The 19,268-nt window shown below is 54.2% G+C and overlaps 1 protein-coding gene across 1 annotated transcript in view; it reads right to left on the bottom strand.

The window, feature by feature from the left end:
* Positions 1-19,268, bottom strand: part of PLXNA1 (plexin A1) — a 232,602-nt gene that overhangs the window by 43,078 nt on the left and 170,256 nt on the right. Inside the window, 8 exon segments of the mRNA XM_006017778.3 lie at positions 1,388-1,622; positions 3,753-3,896; positions 4,663-4,902; positions 5,641-5,734; positions 7,130-7,297; positions 8,175-8,311; positions 8,898-9,018; positions 10,027-10,178. Of these exon segments, the coding sequence (XP_006017840.1) occupies positions 1,388-1,622; positions 3,753-3,896; positions 4,663-4,902; positions 5,641-5,734; positions 7,130-7,297; positions 8,175-8,311; positions 8,898-9,018; positions 10,027-10,178 (1,291 nt within the window).

Raw genomic sequence — 19,268 nt, 5'->3', positions numbered from 1 at the left:
GGAAAGAGGGGGGAAAAATCCACACAGAAAAAAAAAAAATCAAATTAGCAGCACTTTAAAGGGAGCTGGAAGTGAGGCAGAGGGTTGCGGGCTCGTCAGCCTGATGAGAAAAAACAAACCGTCAGCTTGAAAGGCGTGCTATCTTATCTGTAACTAGTGGGACTAGAAAAGAGAAAAGGCAGGGAAGAGATTGCGCCTTTTAATTAAAAGCAGATCCTTTTATCTGCCAGCTGTGGAAGACGAGACGAGATCCCCTCCACCGGCTCCCTCCCGCCCTCCCCGCTCTGTCACTATTGCCATCCGTGCAGATTTTTTGGGCTGTTTTCTTTCTTTTTATTATCTCAGTTCAGGTGCCTGCTTCGTTCCCAGCCTTTGGGCCGGCTGCAGTTGGCAGGGTCACGGCCCCAGGCACTGGCTTGCGGCGATAATGGGCAATTAGGTTTTATCGGCAGGATCATACGAGGCATTCTGTCCAATTTCACAGCATCCGTCTGTCATGTAATGAGAGGCCCACAGCCCTTTCCAGGCAGGTTTCTCTATCCTCTTTATTCTGCCTTTAGACTTAGAAGAAAATGCCTTAACTGAAAAAATAAATCCCACCAAAAATAGACTGGCTCCCCCAACAGAGTATTTCTGCCTGCTCTGATCTCCTGTCCGAAAGGCAACTTGAAGGAGCTAAGGGGGGCTGGTCTCTGCAGTACAAAAGCATGCAGAGCCATCAGCATGATATGGACCTGGTTGTTGCATGAGAACTGTAGTGGGATCAGTTCATGTGCATCATCTGCGAGCGTTGTGCTTTGCAAGCAAAAGATTCCTCCCTGTGGAGGTAGCACAGCTGTGGTTAGGGCTAGAGAGGAGAAAGGAGCAGGCTGGAAATACACATGGGCTGTTGGACCAGGATGGTGCCTCAGGACACGCCACACAGTGACTGGACAATACGGCAGCTTCTCCGCATACAGGGATAGGCTCCCTGTCAAGAGCTGGAATCAAGGTCACTGTGACTGGAGAATGTAAACTGGCCATCGAGAGAGCAGGGCATGGGACCTTCTGCCTACAAACATAGAGGCCATGGAGAAAAGCTCAGATGAAGCCACAATGGACAGGGGCGATGGAGGAGTCTCAGCAGGGAGAAGCCTGCCTGCCTGAGTGCTGACTAAGCACCTATCCCCTCTATGCCTTACCTGTGACTTTCTGCTGAGGGAGCATGGATATGCCTGGCACTGCTGTTCCTTAACAGGGGTCCTACAGAGTGAACACTCAAGGGGGGAGGAAACCAACTGGGCCACATGGGACAGAAGCAGCAAAGAGGAAGGAGCCAAGAGCAGAAACACCCTGCAGCCCTGGGGTTGGCGTCAAAGGGACCTGGGCAGAGGCCGAGAAGACTCACCCTCCTTGCACTCCAAGGCCACGCGAGACTCCAGGTTGTCCATCTGCAGCTGGAGGCGCTTCAATGTGCGGTCAGCATCACGGGACTTGCGCTTGTAGGCGATGAGGACAATGATGATGATGAGTAGAAGGAGCCCGCCCCCGCCACCAATCCCAATGATGGCTGGCAGCGTCAGAAGGCTGTCCGAGTAGATCTGCAGCGTCCCCGGGGAGAATTCAAACCCTCCAGCCTTGATCTGAGCCACATGGGAGGAAAAGGGCCTCACGTCAGTGCCAAGGGCTGGGGAGCAGCCCACCTTCCCACTGGGAGGGCCTGGACTCCCCTCCCCCACCTACCCACTAGAGTACAGTCTAGCATCCAAGGCCACCCATGCCTGGTGGCCCATTGGGCTAATGTGGGCAAGGACCACCAGCCTCTGTAGCTGCAGGCAGACAAGGGAGTGCTATGCCAGCATTCTGCCTGACCTCCCAGCCTGATGGACCCATTTATAGCTGGGTTGAATGGGCACAGCCTTTGACTTGAGTTTGAACAGTAGTTTCAAGTTCACACCTGCTAGAGCCACAGCTGGATGCTTTCACTAAATGCCAAAACATCCAGGGCACGTTACAAAGAGGCAGCAGGCCAGGCAGGCCTCCTGACCCCCACAGCAGCCCTACAGGAAAGTTTGGCAGGGACTTTCTCATGGTGCGGGGAGAGGTTGAGCCGAGGGTATTAACGCCTGGGCATGTTCAGGGCAGGCAGTTTTGTCAGCTCAGAAGGGGCAGGGTGGGCTTGGAGCTCATCTATCAAGTTCATCTCCTTCACCCCAACATGCATTTTCCCCTAAAGAGAAAGGAGAGAACAGGACCCCACACACAAGCAGTATGTACCAACGCTAGTAGGACAATAAGAGGATTATCAGGCTGCCCCAGAGAGATAACTGCATCCCCCAGCTGCAGGGACCCCATGGTTTGGAGAAGGAACTGAGCAGGGCCAAGGCAGCACTGCCTGGTGTCCGGTGCAGCACAGGGAGCTCTAACAGACACAGAATACACATGGGTGTGCTTCCAGTGCCTGCAAGGACCAAACAGCAAGTTTGATGTCTCACTTAGCCAACATTACAATAACAGATGGGATGTAAAGTGAGCTCCCTGATGGATGTGGAGCCTGGGGAGACCATTCTAGGTCCCATTCAAACACACAAGGCTGTGCCAGGACCTGGGGCGCTAGTGCTGCGGCACTGCAACCTGACACAGAGTCTTACTCAGAGCAAAGCCAGTGGTGGGGGGAGGAATGGGGTTGGGAAACCCCAGTGGTTTGGCACCCAGTGACTGTGGCCAGTTGGGAAAGGGAGTCACTGGCAGGTCCATCCAGGGCCACTGGGATCTCCAGGCTGGGTAGCAGCACCCTTTGAAGGGCCTGAAAGAGCACTGGGTCTACCTGAACAGGCCAGTGGGAAATGGCATATTATGAGGCAAGCTTCCTGTGGAGAAAGTCATGTGGACCAAACACCATGCAGACCAGTTCTCACCCAACAAGGACCGGGGCACACTCAGGGTACCAGGCAAGGGCTATAGCAGGCTGTGCACTGGGAGACACAAGGGGCTGAGGCCTGAGGTCTCCAGCCAGGCTGCATTAACATCCCACAATGGTGTAAGCTGCTGCAGGACACACAATCACAGAAAAGTAGGGCTGGAAGGGACTTTTGGAGGTCATCTAGTCCAGCCCCCCTGCTAGGAGGCCTGCATGGTCCCTGCAACAGGCATCTGCTTCTGTCACTCCATACTTTGGGATATGGCAGACACATAACCCAATGCCCCAGATTCCAGAGGAGCAGCAGTCAGCACAATGGGTCCTCCATCCCCTCAACAGCACAGGCTGGGTCAGAGACGGAGGGGAATAGCAGAAAAGGAACTAGGCCGCTTGTTGCTGAAGACAGCCACAGCTATGGCAGTGCTCTGGGCTAGCTGAGGGCCTGCCAGGGTGGGAACCACATGCAAGGCCCCAGGCAAGTGCAGGTGTGGGGGTGAGAGGGTAGGGCAAAGCCCCAAGCAATGGGGGTCTGAGGCCAGGGGTATGGCAGGGCCCCACTGAAGGACAGCTAGCTGGGCTGGCACAACTGCCCAAGGGACTCAGCTGGGGTTCTCCTATAGATAGCACTCCCAAGAGGGAGGACAATAACAGATGGGATGCAGGGAGGAACATAGTTACTAGTGCCTCATCATACAACTGGAAACTGGATGTGCTCTAGATCTCTAACACAGGGTCATTTGCCCTAGCCTGGATCTGTAGTGGGTTGCAGCAGCCCCCAGAAAAGGGCCTGGCCTGTAGAGCCTGAGTACACAGAGAAGGACTGGTCAGCACCAAGCGGAGGGAGCGGTATTACCGTGACTTTGTGCTGCCCGGTCAGGTTTGGGGACTCGCACAGCAGCTGGGTCTCAGAGACGGTCAGGGCACAGGGAGTTTCTCCAATCAGCACCGTATAGTTGAGCCGGGAGTTACCGGTAGCTGGTGGAAGCAGATTCCGGCCCTTTCAGGGAAGAAAGTCCAAGGTCGTTAGTTCCCAGGAAGTAAACTCATGCAGCAGATTCTCTCCCACAGCTCTCTAGCTCCCGGCTGGCCCCTATCCCATTGGCAAGGTAAAAAAAGGACAGGAGGCCCAGAAGATGACCAGGAAGCAACAAAGGTGGGACACCCAGAAAGGCTAGTCACCCTGACCCTAAACTCTAAGAGGGGAGAGGAATGGCTCAGCACCCTCCTCCCCAAATACACACTGCTCACAAGAAGGGACCTGGTCTCAAGGCTCTTAAGATTCCTCAGCCAGGAACTCACACACCCACCTTCCCAAAAGGAAATCCCACAGCTCTCATAGGCACCACAGGGTTGTGACCACCTTGTGCTAAGCAGGAAAGGGGCTGGGAAGGGAGGTGGGCTCTTTGTGCCCACAATGCCCGCTCTTCACACCCACAGCCCTTCCCCTTGCCTTTACCTACAGCCATAATATCCACTTGTCCCAAAGGCAGGTGTTTGCATGGACTCAATGGGATTCAGTGAGATGGCTCCAGCAGGGCAGGGTTGACACCTTCCACCCATACAGCTGTACCTGGCCAGCACAGTCCATTTAACCCCCGAGAAGCTAAGCTTTCTGGCCACCAGCTCTGACTCTGAACCAATACGAGGCCCGCTGGACAGTTCTGTCGTTCTGCATGGGAAGTGCAACTGGCCATGAGTGGAAAAGGAAGCTGGAGCTTGAAAGCCAGAACGCTGGCCATGCCAGGAAAAGGGCTGGGGTGTACCTTGAGGATGAGGGGAGAACTGGGCTTCAGCTCCAACATGCCGGAGGGGCTAAGGGGTTCGAAGACAGGGTCTGGGTAGTAGACGAAATTGGTGGTGTTGACAATCAGCAGTGCCTGGACGTTATCCATGACAAACCCGATCTCATCTGGGCGGTCGCCGATCTCCGGGGGACTCCGTACAGGGTTGTCAATGGAGGGGGCGTAGCACAGCATGGTGGTGTCATTGTAGACCGTGCAGTTCTGCAGAGAGAAGTCACCAGAGCTAAGCAGAGCAATCTGCCATCGCCCTGGGCTAGGCTCATGTCTGCTCTCATAGGCTGAGTCCAGTGGGGTCAGGGCCTGGATGGAAGGCCAGCAGCTTTTACAAACGTAGGGCTGCTGAGTCCATGGGAGTCCCTCTTTCCCCTGCTCAGTCCTGAACCTACTACGGGGGCTGGGTTGCTGGAAGACCTCCTCTCCCCACCCTCTGCCCCTCAACTGTGTCCTCTCATGTTTCAATTAGGCATGGATCTCTTCTCCAAGCCCTTCCCTAGCCTGCAATGTGGCCTTGCTGTGCTCTGCTCAACAGCTGTCATGCCCATCCTCAAAACAGCCCCACTTGAGGGAGGGGTGAGCAGACTCCTGCTTGTGCAGGGCATGGCCTCCAGAAACGCATGTAAGGAACAAGACAGGAGGGAACCTTCCAGGGATGGTCACCTTGGCAGGTACCATTTCTGCTTCCAAGACATCTTCACAAAACCACGCTCCTCTTTCCACTCCCTCACCCCTCACTCTCATCCCACCCCGTAACCTCCTCCCACAGTGAGCACTTCCCAAAGCTCTTGCTTCAACCTGCGCTGGGATAAGATCAAAATGGCTCAATGTCCTTCTTCCATGACCAACACCATTTCCTGAAGGGTTGTGGGGTACTACTGCAGACCTTCCCTGCCTGTTGCAAGCCAAACACATGGCCTCTGTCAGAGCTGGGAATCTACTTACGTTCTCCCTCTCAGAGCTGCCGTACTTGGCACGGATCTTGGGTTCTTTGATGGTGGCCAGGTTGGTGCCAATCACGGTCAGCAGTGTCCCACCACTAGGAGGGACAGAGGAGGGGGTTAGGAGAGGCACAGGGGACCCACAGGCACAGGGAGGGGGAACATAAGCATGAGTCTCACTGCCCTACTCCCAGCCTGCCCCATGCTGCATGCTCTGTCTATTATACAAGTTGGTCCCTTCCCACTTCAGGCTGGAAACATCCTAACCATCAAGCAGTAGCAGCCAGGTTCTGGCACTTGAGCACATGTGAAACAGCAGCATCCACCCCACTCATATGGCACCACGGCATCAGTCAATGCATCTCAAAATGGCTACCTTCCACCCTAGCATGAGTGGCAGATGAGGAGGCAACAGACCCCAGTTCAAGCACTTCCCTTTGAAACAACCTTGCCCTGGCCACCATTCCAGGAGGGCCACCTCACCCAGAGCCATCTCCCAGCAATAGGCAGTGATGGCAGCACAGGAGGCTCTGGCCATCAGCTCCAGCCAAGTTCCCAGCTTTGTGTGTCCCCTGCAGACATGGAAGGTGCAGCTCCAGATGGCAAAGACCCTTACAAAGCCACAAGTACTGACAGCCAGGACCTGCCTCCCTCCCTACCTCCCTCTGAGAGGAAAGAGGCATTCAGTCTCTAGAGACTCGCTCACACCTAGGCCTCTTTACTGTGGCTGCCAACTGTGATGCCAGATAGCGGGAAGTTTTGGGGTATGCACCCATGCCTACCAAGCAGCCAGGCCCCTGACCCCACCTCAGTACAAGCAACAGATGGCAGCTACTCTGAATTCGACATGGCCACCTCAGGGGGAATTATTGATTCTCCAGCCCATCCAATTACACTAAGAGGAGCCTAGGAGCCAGAGACACAAAAGCCCCATTAGCATTAGACACCAGCCAGCTATCTGACCCAGGGCGAGGGCATGGCATTTACCAGGACTCATTTGAAAAGCCCCAGAGCAGTGAGAAACCTGCCCAGGTCACTGGGGACCCTTTCCACTGCCTGGTTCCCAGCAAGGTTCAGTGGTGCTGACGTTTAGCAGATTCCTCAGTGTCCCCTCCAGCCAATTCAAACCTTTTAACAAACCATGTAAACATTTTAAACCTCCCCTGGTGGGAAATATTTTAATTTTATTTGCTGCAGCCAAATGTCAAGCTGAAATTAAACTTATTTCAAACACTCTCTATGCCTGACCCCTGCCAGGCTGAGTGCTGCAGGCCAGAAGTTTGCTGAGGTGAGGAGCCATGCCAGGGACAAGTGCTCTTGGCTTCACCCAGCGCTGTCACTGCATTTCCAGAGTCTGTCCCATCCCCAGCACTCTAACACTGAGCAGCCTGGGGGTACAGCCAGGCACGGTTCCTGAGCAGAGGGCTGTGCTAGGGCCCCCACTTCCTCAGTTTTTCAGTGAACACTCACACCTGCTGCCCCTGTACATCTACCTGTTGATGCTCCACTCAGGGTCGATCTTCTGGATGGTGGGGTCCTCCGTGTAATTGTACTTCACCTCCGGATTGCTGAGCTCTGCTCGGTTGATGTTGATGAGGATGGGTGACCCGCCAGGGCTCTGACCGGGGGGCGTCCGACACCGGATCTCACGGGCGCTCCTCCTGTAGACACAGGAAAGGAATTCGTCAGGTACTAAGCCCCCAATTCTGTTTCAACACTGCCTGCCCTGAGAGACCCCCATCTACCTCCCCCTGCCATGGAGGAGCATTAAGGGCTGGAGAAGCCAAAACAAGCATGCAGGTGCTGCATCACTGCTGGAGACAATTCATGCCGCCTGTTCCTTCAACAGACAGCCCCGCATCCTCTCAAGTCAGGATCTACTGCGCTGAGAAGTGAATCATGGACAAGATGCAACATGCACACAGCCCCAGCTGCAGCCTCTGGCAGTACTCAGGAGCCTGCTGTTGCCAGCACTCCTTGTGGCCCAGGCCCCGAGGAAATCCAGCTGTTGGCATCTGACGAGAGTGTGGGGAGCTACGTTGCACCCTCTGCCTCTTCCCCTCTCCCTCCCTGGAAGCACTCTTGAAATCGTCAGTTAGTGCAGAGAGGAAAATAAAACAAAAGCAACAAGAGAAGCGCGTGCAGCTCCTGAGCGTTCCCCATCGTGTGGCTGCTGCAAACAGCAGCGATTAGGGCTGATAACCAGTAATTACCGCAGGAAAATATTTAAAGAGCCGCTCCATTATCATCCCTAATCTAAAAATTATCCACTTCATGCCTCAGGGCTTTGTGCTTTTGAGAGAAAATCCAAGTTCTTCGGTCTCTTTCAGGAGCCTCAGAAACAAAGAGGTTTGAAGGGAAGAATTCCACGGGCACATCGCTCCAGACCCTTGACCTGGCTTCCCAGAAGCAACTCCCATCACCACCATCTTTTTAGGCCCCATCTTCTCCATCCACCACAGTGCTCCCCCATGTTCATCCCACCTCACCCCAGCAGGCCCCCATCCTCTCCTGATGTTATCCCACTGGAAGCCTTACCATGAAAAGGCACAAGGCCGTCCCCCGATTGTCACTGTGACGTTGCTGCCAGCATTGAGGTGGTTGCCCTCGATCACAATCCAGGTGCCTCCTGAGAGAGGACCCCGGGCAGGGATCACTCGTGAGAAGGTGGGAGTCTGTCAGAGGAAAAGGGCAAACCCAGTGAGCACTGGATGGCATGGGGGAAGCAACGTGGGAGGATGAAGGCTAAGTGGGAGCTGATCTTAGATCAAGGTTGGAAGAAGGGAGATGCTCCTGGACAGCAACAAGGCACTGCTATTTGGGGCTGAAAGTCTCAAATCTCAGAGCCCATTCAAACAGTGAAGGTTTCAGTGTGGCAAACCCATTTAGATTAAATGAAATCTGGCCAGGACAAAAGGTAGCTGAGATTTGGAGCATGTGGCAAGGAACTTAGTTTTACATCCCATCGAGTAATATGCGCCCCCCGCCACCCGCCCGCCCGCCCCGAGTCCCCAGACTTGCTTCCTGTAGGGGCTGGTGATTCACAGGTCTCCCCTCCAAGGATAGCACAAGCCCCACTACCCTCCTTAGCTTACAAGAGCTGACAGCTGCAGGTGAGGTTGAACTAAATACAGTCCTTCAGACTGGAAACAGGATCAAACCCCCAGCTCCCAAGAGGGGCTCTTGAGCTATGGGGAGGAGCAGGAAGACAGGCCAGAGTGGGAGGGCATGAGAGCAGTAGATGCTGTAAAGTAATCTTACCACGAAGGTGAAGCTCTTGGGGGAGGTGGCCCGGTAGCTGGGGGAGCAGTCCCTGATGCACACCTCCACACGGGCCTCATGGATTTTGCTCGGGCTGGCATCTCCGATTTCACAGACAATCCTAGGGGAAGCAGGGAAGGAGTTCTGGTGCACCTGCCATGGGAGTAACATGGCAGAGCCCCGTGGGGCAGGGGGCCCAAGAAAGGGGAGATGGGGAGACCACCAGATCCTCCAGGTCCAGGTTTCATGGACAGGCAACCACCATTGCTGTTCTGCCTGAGTACTGGACTATGACCGCTTGCTCCTCTTTCCTCCCAGACCCTACACCCTGACCACTTAACATGGAAGGACAACAAGGCCTGGGGAATGTGGGCAGACATGGGAAGGTTCTGTTCTCAAGGAGGAGCGCATCCACCCTTAAATGAGGATGGATCCCATGGCATAAGGTTCAAGTACCAGTATGCAGGACTGTGACCCTTAGTTACTGCTAATCCTGCAGAGATCTTTAAATATGACCATGGGCTGCTTCTTCACACTGTCCACAGCAAGCAGAGCTGCCCCCACTGGCAGATCTGGCTAATCCCCCAGGTTCTGGGGGTCCAACACTAAAGAATAAGCTGGGATTTAGATACTCCAGGGCTTACTCGGGCCCCTTTTCTCAGGTCTTGCAATACCAGTGAACCAGTTATACAGGCGTTCTAATGCAAAACTCCCCTTCTAACAGGGAGCATTCATTGCACAATCCCATTTGGAAGCAGGGAGAGCCAAAGTGCTCAGCAGGACTCCAGACAGGTACCCTGGATCACAGGTGAGAGCGGGAGTGCAAGTGGGAAGGCCAGATGGGTCTGCAGTTGCAGTGTCACAAGGGCCTGAAGTGGGCAGCATCACAACGGCCTCTCAGTACTGCCCTGGCATGGGCTCTGCCCTTCTCAACTCCACCAAGGGTCTCTAAAGCTCAGACAAGCTCACAACTCCTGGCTACTTCATGCATTCAGCATCTATTGGGGATGACAGCAAGGGGCAGTGCTCTCACCCAAAACATGTGGGCTTCTCAAGCTGGGAGTGGGGGTTCAGGGAGCCACCTGACAGGCCTGACCACCCACCCCGCCACACCCAGGTGGGCACTTACTGCTCTGCGCTGATGTACTCGCTCTCAATGGGGTTGCACACCACCTTGCCGACCCGCACTCCCCAGCGCACATCCTCGAACTTCAGGCCCAGGTTCTCCCCGGTGATGGTAAGGCGAGTCCCTCCCTGCCGTGGGCCTGTTTCAGGCGATAGCTACAAGACAGCAAAGCAAACCTGTAACTGCAGCGAAGTGCTCTGATCTGCTGCCAGCAGTGAGGTGAAACCAGCCCAGGCGAGAGTGCTCAATGTTGCCACAGAGCAGAGATGCAGAGCCGCATATGGGGCCACTCCAACTATTAACACTGCAAGGTAGCTGAGAACAGAGTATCCTGCCTCTGCTATCGGTCAGTATGGATCAAATCATGCCAAGAGTTCACCTGGGTACTGATCCATTTTGGGGGAGCCCAAAGTGCCTGACTGCAGCCCTCTCTGGCAGAAGTCCACAGGCAAGTGCACAGGAGAGGACTTTCAACTGTGGGCACTGGGCAAACCCTCTCGGTTATAAGTGCCAGCGAGGTTCTAGGGTCTGCAGAGCAGAAGGGGCTCTCCTGGCCCGATCTGAGTCCCACACTGTGAATCACCCAGGGCATGGGTTGCAAGGCTTGGGTGACAGAGTTCTGGGTCCTGCAAGAACCTATGGTTTTCCAAGGCATTGAGCCAGCCTTCCTGGCCCATGTGATCTCCAAGCGCACCCACAAGGAATAAGCACAGGCCTATTGTTCAAGCCCAGCTGATGCTCCAGCTGAGTCAGTGCCAGCTGTGTGCAGTGGAAATAGGGAAGCCCTCCTGACTGCTGGGCCGCCCCATGAAATCACACCTACAGCGCCGAGATAGTGGGTCCAGCTCCCCCACACTCCTGCCAGCCTGGCACAGCCAGCAGTTGCCCTAAGAGGGCCTCTCACCCCCTTCAAACAGAGACTTCCTGCAATCACCTCCGCAGAGGAGATGGTGACAACCTCTGGGAAAGGGGTATCCTCCCCCCCATCCCAACCTGGTCTTTTACAGAAAGCAGGGCTTGTGCCAGCACCAGCTGGGGAGGGAGGGGAGCCCCCAACACCAGGATGCGCCTCATTTAGCAAGATGATTCCCAATAAAGCGGACAGGTGTGGCCTGACAAAAGCCAGCACAATGACGGATGAGCAGAGAGGCACAAGCCCGCCACTGCCGCTAACAAGGTAATTATGGGCAATTTTACACCAGATTTCGCTGGCCCCGGTGCTCGGCACACACCTGCAGGCACTAAACAGAATTAATGGGATAGCGTGCGCTCCTATATCGGGGAAGGGGGGGAGGTCATTGGCAACACAGAGCCAGAGGGTGGGGGGGCAGGAGGAGGGGGTCTCAGCTAAGCCTGCAGGCTGTGGATCAGTGAGAAAAGAGACTGCTGTGGAAGTGAAGTGGACTGGCCCAGGTCCACGGCTGCCTCCCGGGAAGTCACTACATCCCGACCCTGTGCCACCTCAGGCCCACTGCTGGGATGCACGGCAGCTTTGGCCAACACACCTGCCGAGCTCTCCATGCCAGAAGCAGGGAGTGTCAGGAAGCATTATCAGCCCCCAAGATGGACTGGACAAGGGTCCCCAGTAGCAATGTCTCCTTCATTTCTACCCTCTGAAAGCTCTAGCTGGCCCTTTCTCCTCTTCTTAGCCCCAACACTCATATGAACTGCTTCAGGGGTGGCTTCAGAGTCACTGAAGCTGGCCCCAGCTGTGGCTGTTCAAGGAGAACAAGGGTTATTGTAACTTGGTGCCTCAGTTCCTGTATCAGCTAAGCCTATGCCCTTCCACTTGCTACCTACACCTTCCCACAAGCCGAGCTCAGGGAAGAGATAAGCAATGGGAAGTCTGTATTGACAAGGCAGCCCCAACCCCAAAAAAGGCTGAGAAAGGCCTAGCTCCAGAAATGGCTACTATGGGGTTAATCATCATTCCCGAGCATGATGGAAAGAAATCACTGCTCCTTCACCTCTTCAAAGCACTCTACAAATGTCCCGTCCCATGATCAGCACCCCGCAGGACACTGCCCAGCTCCTCCAGAAGCAGAGGGAGCTGGAGGCTTGTCCAAGGTCAGTGGCAGGCTGGTAGCAGAACCCAGGAGTCCTGGCTCCCTGGTCCTGCGCTCTGACATGCAGACAGAGCCATGCGCTCTCTCACAGGAGGCCCAGGGCAATCACGCTCCATGAGGCAGAATTTATACAACGGCAAAACCAATTTGGGCTTTGGGGTATTGCTGTTTGCCTCAATTCAATCCAGCCCTCTGCCAAAGTCCTGGATCAGGGCTCATTAAGGCAGCGGCAGCAGACGATCGGATTTGTTCTTCCCTAAATTGGGCTCCGCTGGGGCGGGCGGTGAGGAGCGGCTGTTTGCTTGGTATTTTTAAATCAGCGTTAGAAGCTGCCCTGGCGTGTTAGTTCCTTTCCTCCTCGGCGGCAAAGCTGACAAGGGCTGCCCATCCGGGGAGCCCCAGCGCCAGGGAGGTCATCGCTAAACAAGGCGCGTGGGAGACAAAGCTGGCAGGGAAATCGGAGGCTCTCTTGAACCCCCCACCTCCAAATCCCCATTCGCCCCAGCTCTAGCCCTGACAAACAACATTGCTCTTCTGCTAATTGGTTTCACAGGGTCCTTTTCAACAAACCGGCCAACAGAGCGCGGGCTGTGTGCTCACTCCTCAGATGCACCAAACCGAGTGGGTGCAGGAGGGTGCAGGAGCTGTTGAGGGCAGAGGACAGGGCCAGAGGGTTAAGGAACTGTGCCTGAAGGGACAGCTCATCCCAGCTCTACAGGGAGCCCCTTCCCTGTGGGAGAACCATCCAAGGTAGGCACTGGTCACCACTGCAGGCTGGAGAACGTCCCCTGTCCATGGAGACATCAGCTTCTCAGCTTGCTGGACAAGGGCTGTCCTGGCAGCTGTGATAGAGCCTTCCCATAGGATGGTCTGGCCTCTTGCCCTAATAATGTTACGGCATTGCAAAAAGGCATCTTAAGAGCACAAAAATGATTGTCCTTGTTCAAACCAAAGGTCCATCTAGCCCAGGATCGGGGCTCTGACAATCTGCAGCAGATATGTTAGAGGACGTGTCTGGGAAACATGCCACGTGCAGACTAATCCATCCCTCTCATATCCTCCTAGTCTCCAATGCAAAGGGATGTTGCATGCTGGCACATGGGCCAGGCTCTACCATGCAGCTTTCCCACACAGTGCCAGTACTCCATATGATGCACCACACAAAGGTAAGCCCAAGGAATCCTCCCAATACCCGTGACCTTCCCTGCACCCTCCTTGGGCTGGATGCTGCTCCTTTCTCTGGCCCCAGTATGGGCACTCCCCTGACTGTACTCCCAGCCCCATCGAGATGTGGTTTGAGTTTCACTCTACCTTGCCTTACTGGGTTGGTAGAGAATGGCTGGAGTCCCATTCCACAAACACAACGCAGAGCTCTCAGCTCTGGCTTGGGGTAGGCCCTACCATCGGGGCAGCGGCTGGACACAACACTCAACCCACAGCTTCCCTCCTACTACCAGCCCTGACAAAGACCAGTGCATAGGCTGCAAGGGCAGCTCACAGGGGCTCATTGATCTATTTGTGCCAGACCTACAATTAGTGTGGCAATTTCTTAATTTACTTTTAATGACTTGGGAATGGGGAGACTGATAGCGGGGCCAGGCACTGGCAGCTAATCAGATGCAGCTTGTAACTGGCATGTGCAGCGGGCGGCGCACACAACAGGAAGCGCAGAACCTAAATGCCTTGGTCGATTGTTTGAGGCCCTGAAGAAAGCCCATGGGTCCTTGTGCACAGCACGGTCCGGCCCCGAGCACTGATGCTGTCAAGGGGAATTCCAGCCCTGGAACAGATGTGGGCTTGGGTATTTTTCAAGCTTCCTCCACTGCCCCAGTCAGGTGCTTTCCCTTGGGATGCTGTCAGTGACCTCAGCCACAGCCAAGGGGATTAACAAATGAGACCACGGTAGCCACAGTGGGGCTTCCCACACTGAGTGACCCCCTGCCCCAGTCAACACAGGGCAGTCAGTGAGCCCTGGCTGTGGAGTGTGGCCTGCAGCAGCCCAGTTTGGACTTGCAGAGAACACGTGAATCCCCTGCCTGCCAGGGTCTGCATCTGCTGGGAACAGTCTGCTCTCAGCACCCAGGGGCCTGCCCAAGAGAGCAGGGTCAGCTGGGCCTGGCACCAGTCATGGCCCTTTGAAATGCATGACACTGGTTCTCCATCTTTTCAGACAGACAGAGGAGTCACTGCCTGGCCTCTCTGAAAGGGGCTCCTGAAAGGAGACCACTACTGCAGGAAAAGAATTTAGGGCAGGGCAGGGCAGGGCAGGCTTCTTCCCCACCCTCTGCCAAGGCACCTCACCCACCTGAAGTCCTTCCAGGATTTCAAGTCCTAGCTCCCCTCTCCTCTTTCCATTGCCTCTCACTCCTGACCAGCAACATCCCTAGCCTTGGACACCCTCACACAGCTCCATCCACAAACCACAATCCTGGCACTCTGCTATCTCAGCCCCTGCCCCAGTGCATACACATCTCTAGTTATGCTCTTCCATCCAGATCCACTGCATCTGCCACTGCTCGAGGCCTGCAACTCTAGAGTCAGCCAGGCTGAGGATACTCTGTGCTGGGGGCAAATTAGTGCCCACTAGGGGCAGACTATGAAGCTCACTTTGTGCCTCCCATGGAGCAGTGAACAAGTGTTCAGAGGTGTCAGGGAATGACTCCAAACCCCAGGATCCTCACAACATAGAGGCTGTGGCTAATGGTCTCAGCGCAGGTCTGGTGTCAGGAGACTTAATCTGAGTCCCAGCTCTGCCACTGCTTCACCGTGTGACTGAGCAAACTCTGCCATTCTCTGTGCTTCACAGTTTCATAGCGCCTCAGTTTCTTTACCTGTTCTACCTGCCAGACATGGAGGGGGCTGCAAAGCATTGCTGTTTGCTAACTTCTAAGCAATCAGAAACAAGGAGCACCAGAGAAAGTCTGTAGGCTCTGACAACTGGGTGGCTCCCGCCAGCTCTGGAGCATGCGTTCCAGAGGCAGCCATGTTGCACTTTGCCACCCCCTCCCATCCAGGTCTCTCACACAGCCTGCTCCCTCCCCTCATCTGGACTGAATTAAAGAAGCAAACACTGCCTAGCTCCAGCTGCTGCTTCTCCCTCCCTGCCTGGCTGGGGATAAGGCAGAAGCAGGGTCCCTCCCCTCCTTTTCTCCAGCACCATGACACGCAGGATGCACAGAGCTGCGGAGAGTCCAGGCTATCATGGGATTTGCAGATGACAGGAGGGGAGGTTTGAGCAAGTGGGCTACTAGCTCTCAGGTGGCTGCTGGACCAAGTGGCAGCAGGATCTGGCCCAGCGTGTGGCTCACTGAGAGGAGAGCAGACACCTCTTCCTATTAACCACCGTCAACAAGAATTGATCTGCTGCAAGATGGACAAACACAAAAAGAAGACAACACCATTATTTCAACCCCAACATGACTCCTGGGCAAATGCCATGCCTTGTGTGCGCAAGGGGGCAGGGGCAGAGATGGGCAGTGCAGTGATAAATTGAGGATGGGGCCTGATGGGGTGCTGGCAGGATATGCATGTGGGAGATGAGGAGAGTGAAAGCCGAGTGACCACTGCTGGGCTCCAGCTAAGCCAAGCAAACAGCTTCTCCCAGTCTGCAGAGCCTGGAACAAGAGCTCTGGCATCTCATCAGACGGGGCTCTCAGGACTGAAGACACATTCAGCACACTCAGCACTGACAACGCCTGCATTCCTGGTGAAACCCTGGGAAAGATGCATTCCCTGTGGCTCTTCCCAGCACCTTTGCTGCAGGGAACTCACCGCCCTGTACAGACAAAAAGAGAGGCTCCCAAAGCCTCTAGGCAGCAGGTCACTATCTTTAGTTATATGGTAGTAGAGGCCATTATATAGGGAATTATATAGCAGAAAGTCAACTGCTTTGAGTTAACATCCCCTTCAGAGATGCCTACTAATATGAGATGCCTCAGCTATGGAGCATCCAAATGAAGATGTCCGGTGCCTGCTACACCCGCTGACCTAAGCTGGAATGCCAGGCGCTCAGCACCTCCTTAAAGCCAGGGCCTAGTCATCTCAACCTAAGTGAGGAAAATCTGAAAATACTGGCCTCCCTGAACTGCCATTCACTGCACTATGAGTTACCAGCCATGCTGTGAAGGAGAACCCAGGCTTCCTGACGCCCAGCCCCATGAGAGCTGTGTTCCCATTACAGACTCCCATGGCTGCTGGCTCTCAGCTTCAGACTTATCTGCTACAGCTCTAGAGGTATCAGCTGTCCTGCTACAGAGCTGTCAGACATGGAGAAATACAACCCTTGAAGGATTCACTAGTAATCCTCTGCTGCCAAAGCCAAACCAAGTCAGCAGGAGACCTCTTGCTTCACTACCTTTCTAAGCCAGGATCTGGAGGGTGCATTCATTTCCACTGAGGAGCCTGGAAAAGAGGGTGCGGGCACAGTTCAGTACCAGTACCAAATGCCCAGTAATCCTCCTTTACCCACACCACTCCCACCCCTGAGACCGCTAAAACTGAGCAGACTTTAAAACTGTTCATTGACCTCATCCTCTGCAGTGTTCATTCCTTCCTGTTCAGCTTGAGGCAATGAAGCTTAAACAGGCCTGTTACATATCGTAGGCCAAAGCTGCAGCTCCTAATGACTCCCACAGCAAATACACCTTCACACAGGCCACAAAAACCTGGCCTCTGCTTTTCAGTCACTACTGGTCTGCTTCTAGTCAGTTTTATGGCCTGGTTTCCTGGTACTAATACAGGCCATAAGTTCTGAGGATCACACGCTGGATGGAGCCTCTGCTCATCCCAAAGGAAGGTTTTGCTGGTTTGTCAGAATCGTGCAAAATCTATTCAGTCTGTTGTATGCAGCCCTCAGTGTGGACAGATACTCTGTGACATGGTCCTTTTTCCATCACCAGGTCAGAACAGCTATGGGAAAGGGCATACAACACACCCAGACCAGGAACGGATGGGATTTCTACATGGGGTTTTGGTCCTTCTCACTGAGGGCTTTGTGTGGAGATTATATAGCATAAAGTCAACTGCTCTGAGTTAACATGACATCCTCTGGGACCTCACTGGGGGACATTCGTGTCATAGTTTTCTTTCAGGCTGACATAAATTTTGGAAATAACCTCAAGCTTCCTGGTTAAGCCTGTCCTTAACTAGTAGGGACTGGGAGATTTCTTATCCCTTTCCTCTGAGGCACTTAGTGGTGGGCATGGTCGGAGATAGGATACTGGGGCAGGCAGACAGCTGTTCTGATCCAGCATGGCATACCCCATGTTATTTAAGCCACTTCCCTCAAGAGTGACAGGCAATTGGCGTTGGACAGAGAACAAGGGCACTATCTGGACTGAAAGGGCTTTTCAGAGGGTCACAGGCACCATATGGAACAGCAAGCCAAGGGGCTGGAGTGTGGAGGTCCCTGACCACTAGCCTTACCCCTAACACAGTGCCACTTTTCTTCTACTTGCACATCTGGGCTCCTCCACCTCCACCAAGCACTGTAGTTTCAGTGCCTTGGATGCAAAGAGACAGGCCAAGCCAGCTCCAGCCAAATGCCACCCTAAGCTTTGTGGCATTTTAACAGCGATCCAGATTCTTGGCTCACCCTGTCTCTGTGACAGGACAGGCTTGACGCTCTCAGCTGCTCTGAGCTCTTATCATTCCTTTTAAACAAAATTCTGATTCCAGGGTGGAAAGTATTTATGTGCTGGGCAGGGGTCCCAAATGCTGGTGTGAAGGGTGGGAGCAGGCCAGCAGTGGCATTACTCTTCTCAGCAAGACCAGAGCAACAGCCAAAGTGGTGCCAATAACCAGCAGGAGCTTTGGGGAGCAGGAGAGGCACGACTCTAATTTCCAGCCTTCATCAGATAAGAAACTGAAACCCAAATAGATTAGATACTATGCTAAGACTCTGGTAATTAACACCGTCAAGGCCTGCCTGGTCTGGAATCCGTGGGTAAATAGAACATATCAAATAGAATTACCCACCAATCCTTCCTAATGCACTTGGAGCCTGGCCCAACAGACATGTTAACATTAATATACACAGTCTTATTAAATGAAGGTCATAAAAGCTGTCAGAGAACAGAGATGATGAACCACCAGTCCTCACAGGGAGGGGGAGCTGGGGGACAAATAGCCCAGTGCTTTACTGGGAGTCTGCAAGCCTGGGACACAAGGGAACTGTGATCTGTGAGGAAGGTCAGAGACTTCACATGAGGAAACACCAGGAGCAGGGAGGAGAGAGAGAGAGAGAGCACGTGTTCATCATAAACAAGCCACAAGGAACAGTCCAGGATAGTCAGAGCCTGCCCTCAGACAGTGCCTGCCACCAGCAGATTGCAAAACACAGGGCCAGCAATAATTAAGCTGTCCAGGAACTGGTCAGGATCACCATTTTGCTGAGAGGGGAAACTGAAGCCCAGAGCAAGGCCAAGGCTTTGCCCAAGGCTGCACACAAGTTGCCTAAGGCTGCACAGTGGCAGAGGAGCGAATAAGGTCTAGAAGTCCTAGCTCCAAAATAGCCTGCTCTAGCCACGAAACTGCACCCCTCCTCTCCCCACTGTCAGCTGCTGGGGGGTGGGAGTGGCCCTAATGACCCCACTGTATGTCTGCTGCTGGGGGGTGGGGGTGGCTCTGTGTTGTGCTTGGAGCAAGATGGGGCCAGGAGGATTATGGTGGCAGAACAAACGAGTGCAGAGTGACACAAGGGCTGAATGAGCATCAGGGAAGAGCAGTCAGTGCTGCAGGGATCCTGTCCAGCCCAGGGAGAGGAGGTACAGGGGAGGTACAGGTGCAGAGAGTACAGGTATGTGCTTGCTGGGCTAAGCAGAAGCCACATACACAGCTGAACATGGGGAGCAGACAGGAGATAGATGGGCAGCAGATACGCTGACATACAGGGTTTTGCATGTGATTCAAGGGTATGAACAGGCATCTTTCTGTTGGTGCCACCCTTCTCACACCCTGCCCTGCCTCCTAACTCCCGAGGCTCCCTCCTCCACCTTCAAACTCCCCATCTGCTCAGTACTTCCACCCCAATCCCTGTTCATATGGTCCCTGCTCAGCCACCCAGAGGGAAAGCACTGCATCCCAAACAAAGCCACGGTAATGGGGTATCAGCAAGTACTCCTGGACACCCCCCAACTGAAAGCAGCTGCCCTCTTCACCTCAGCTCTGTGTTGCCTCTTT

The sequence above is a fragment of the Alligator sinensis genome, unplaced genomic scaffold (assembly GCF_000455745.1).
Source record: "Alligator sinensis unplaced genomic scaffold, ASM45574v1 scaffold839_1, whole genome shotgun sequence".
NCBI classification, from domain to species: domain Eukaryota; kingdom Metazoa; phylum Chordata; order Crocodylia; family Alligatoridae; genus Alligator; species Alligator sinensis.
This window is presented reverse-complemented; position numbering and strand designations above follow the sequence as displayed.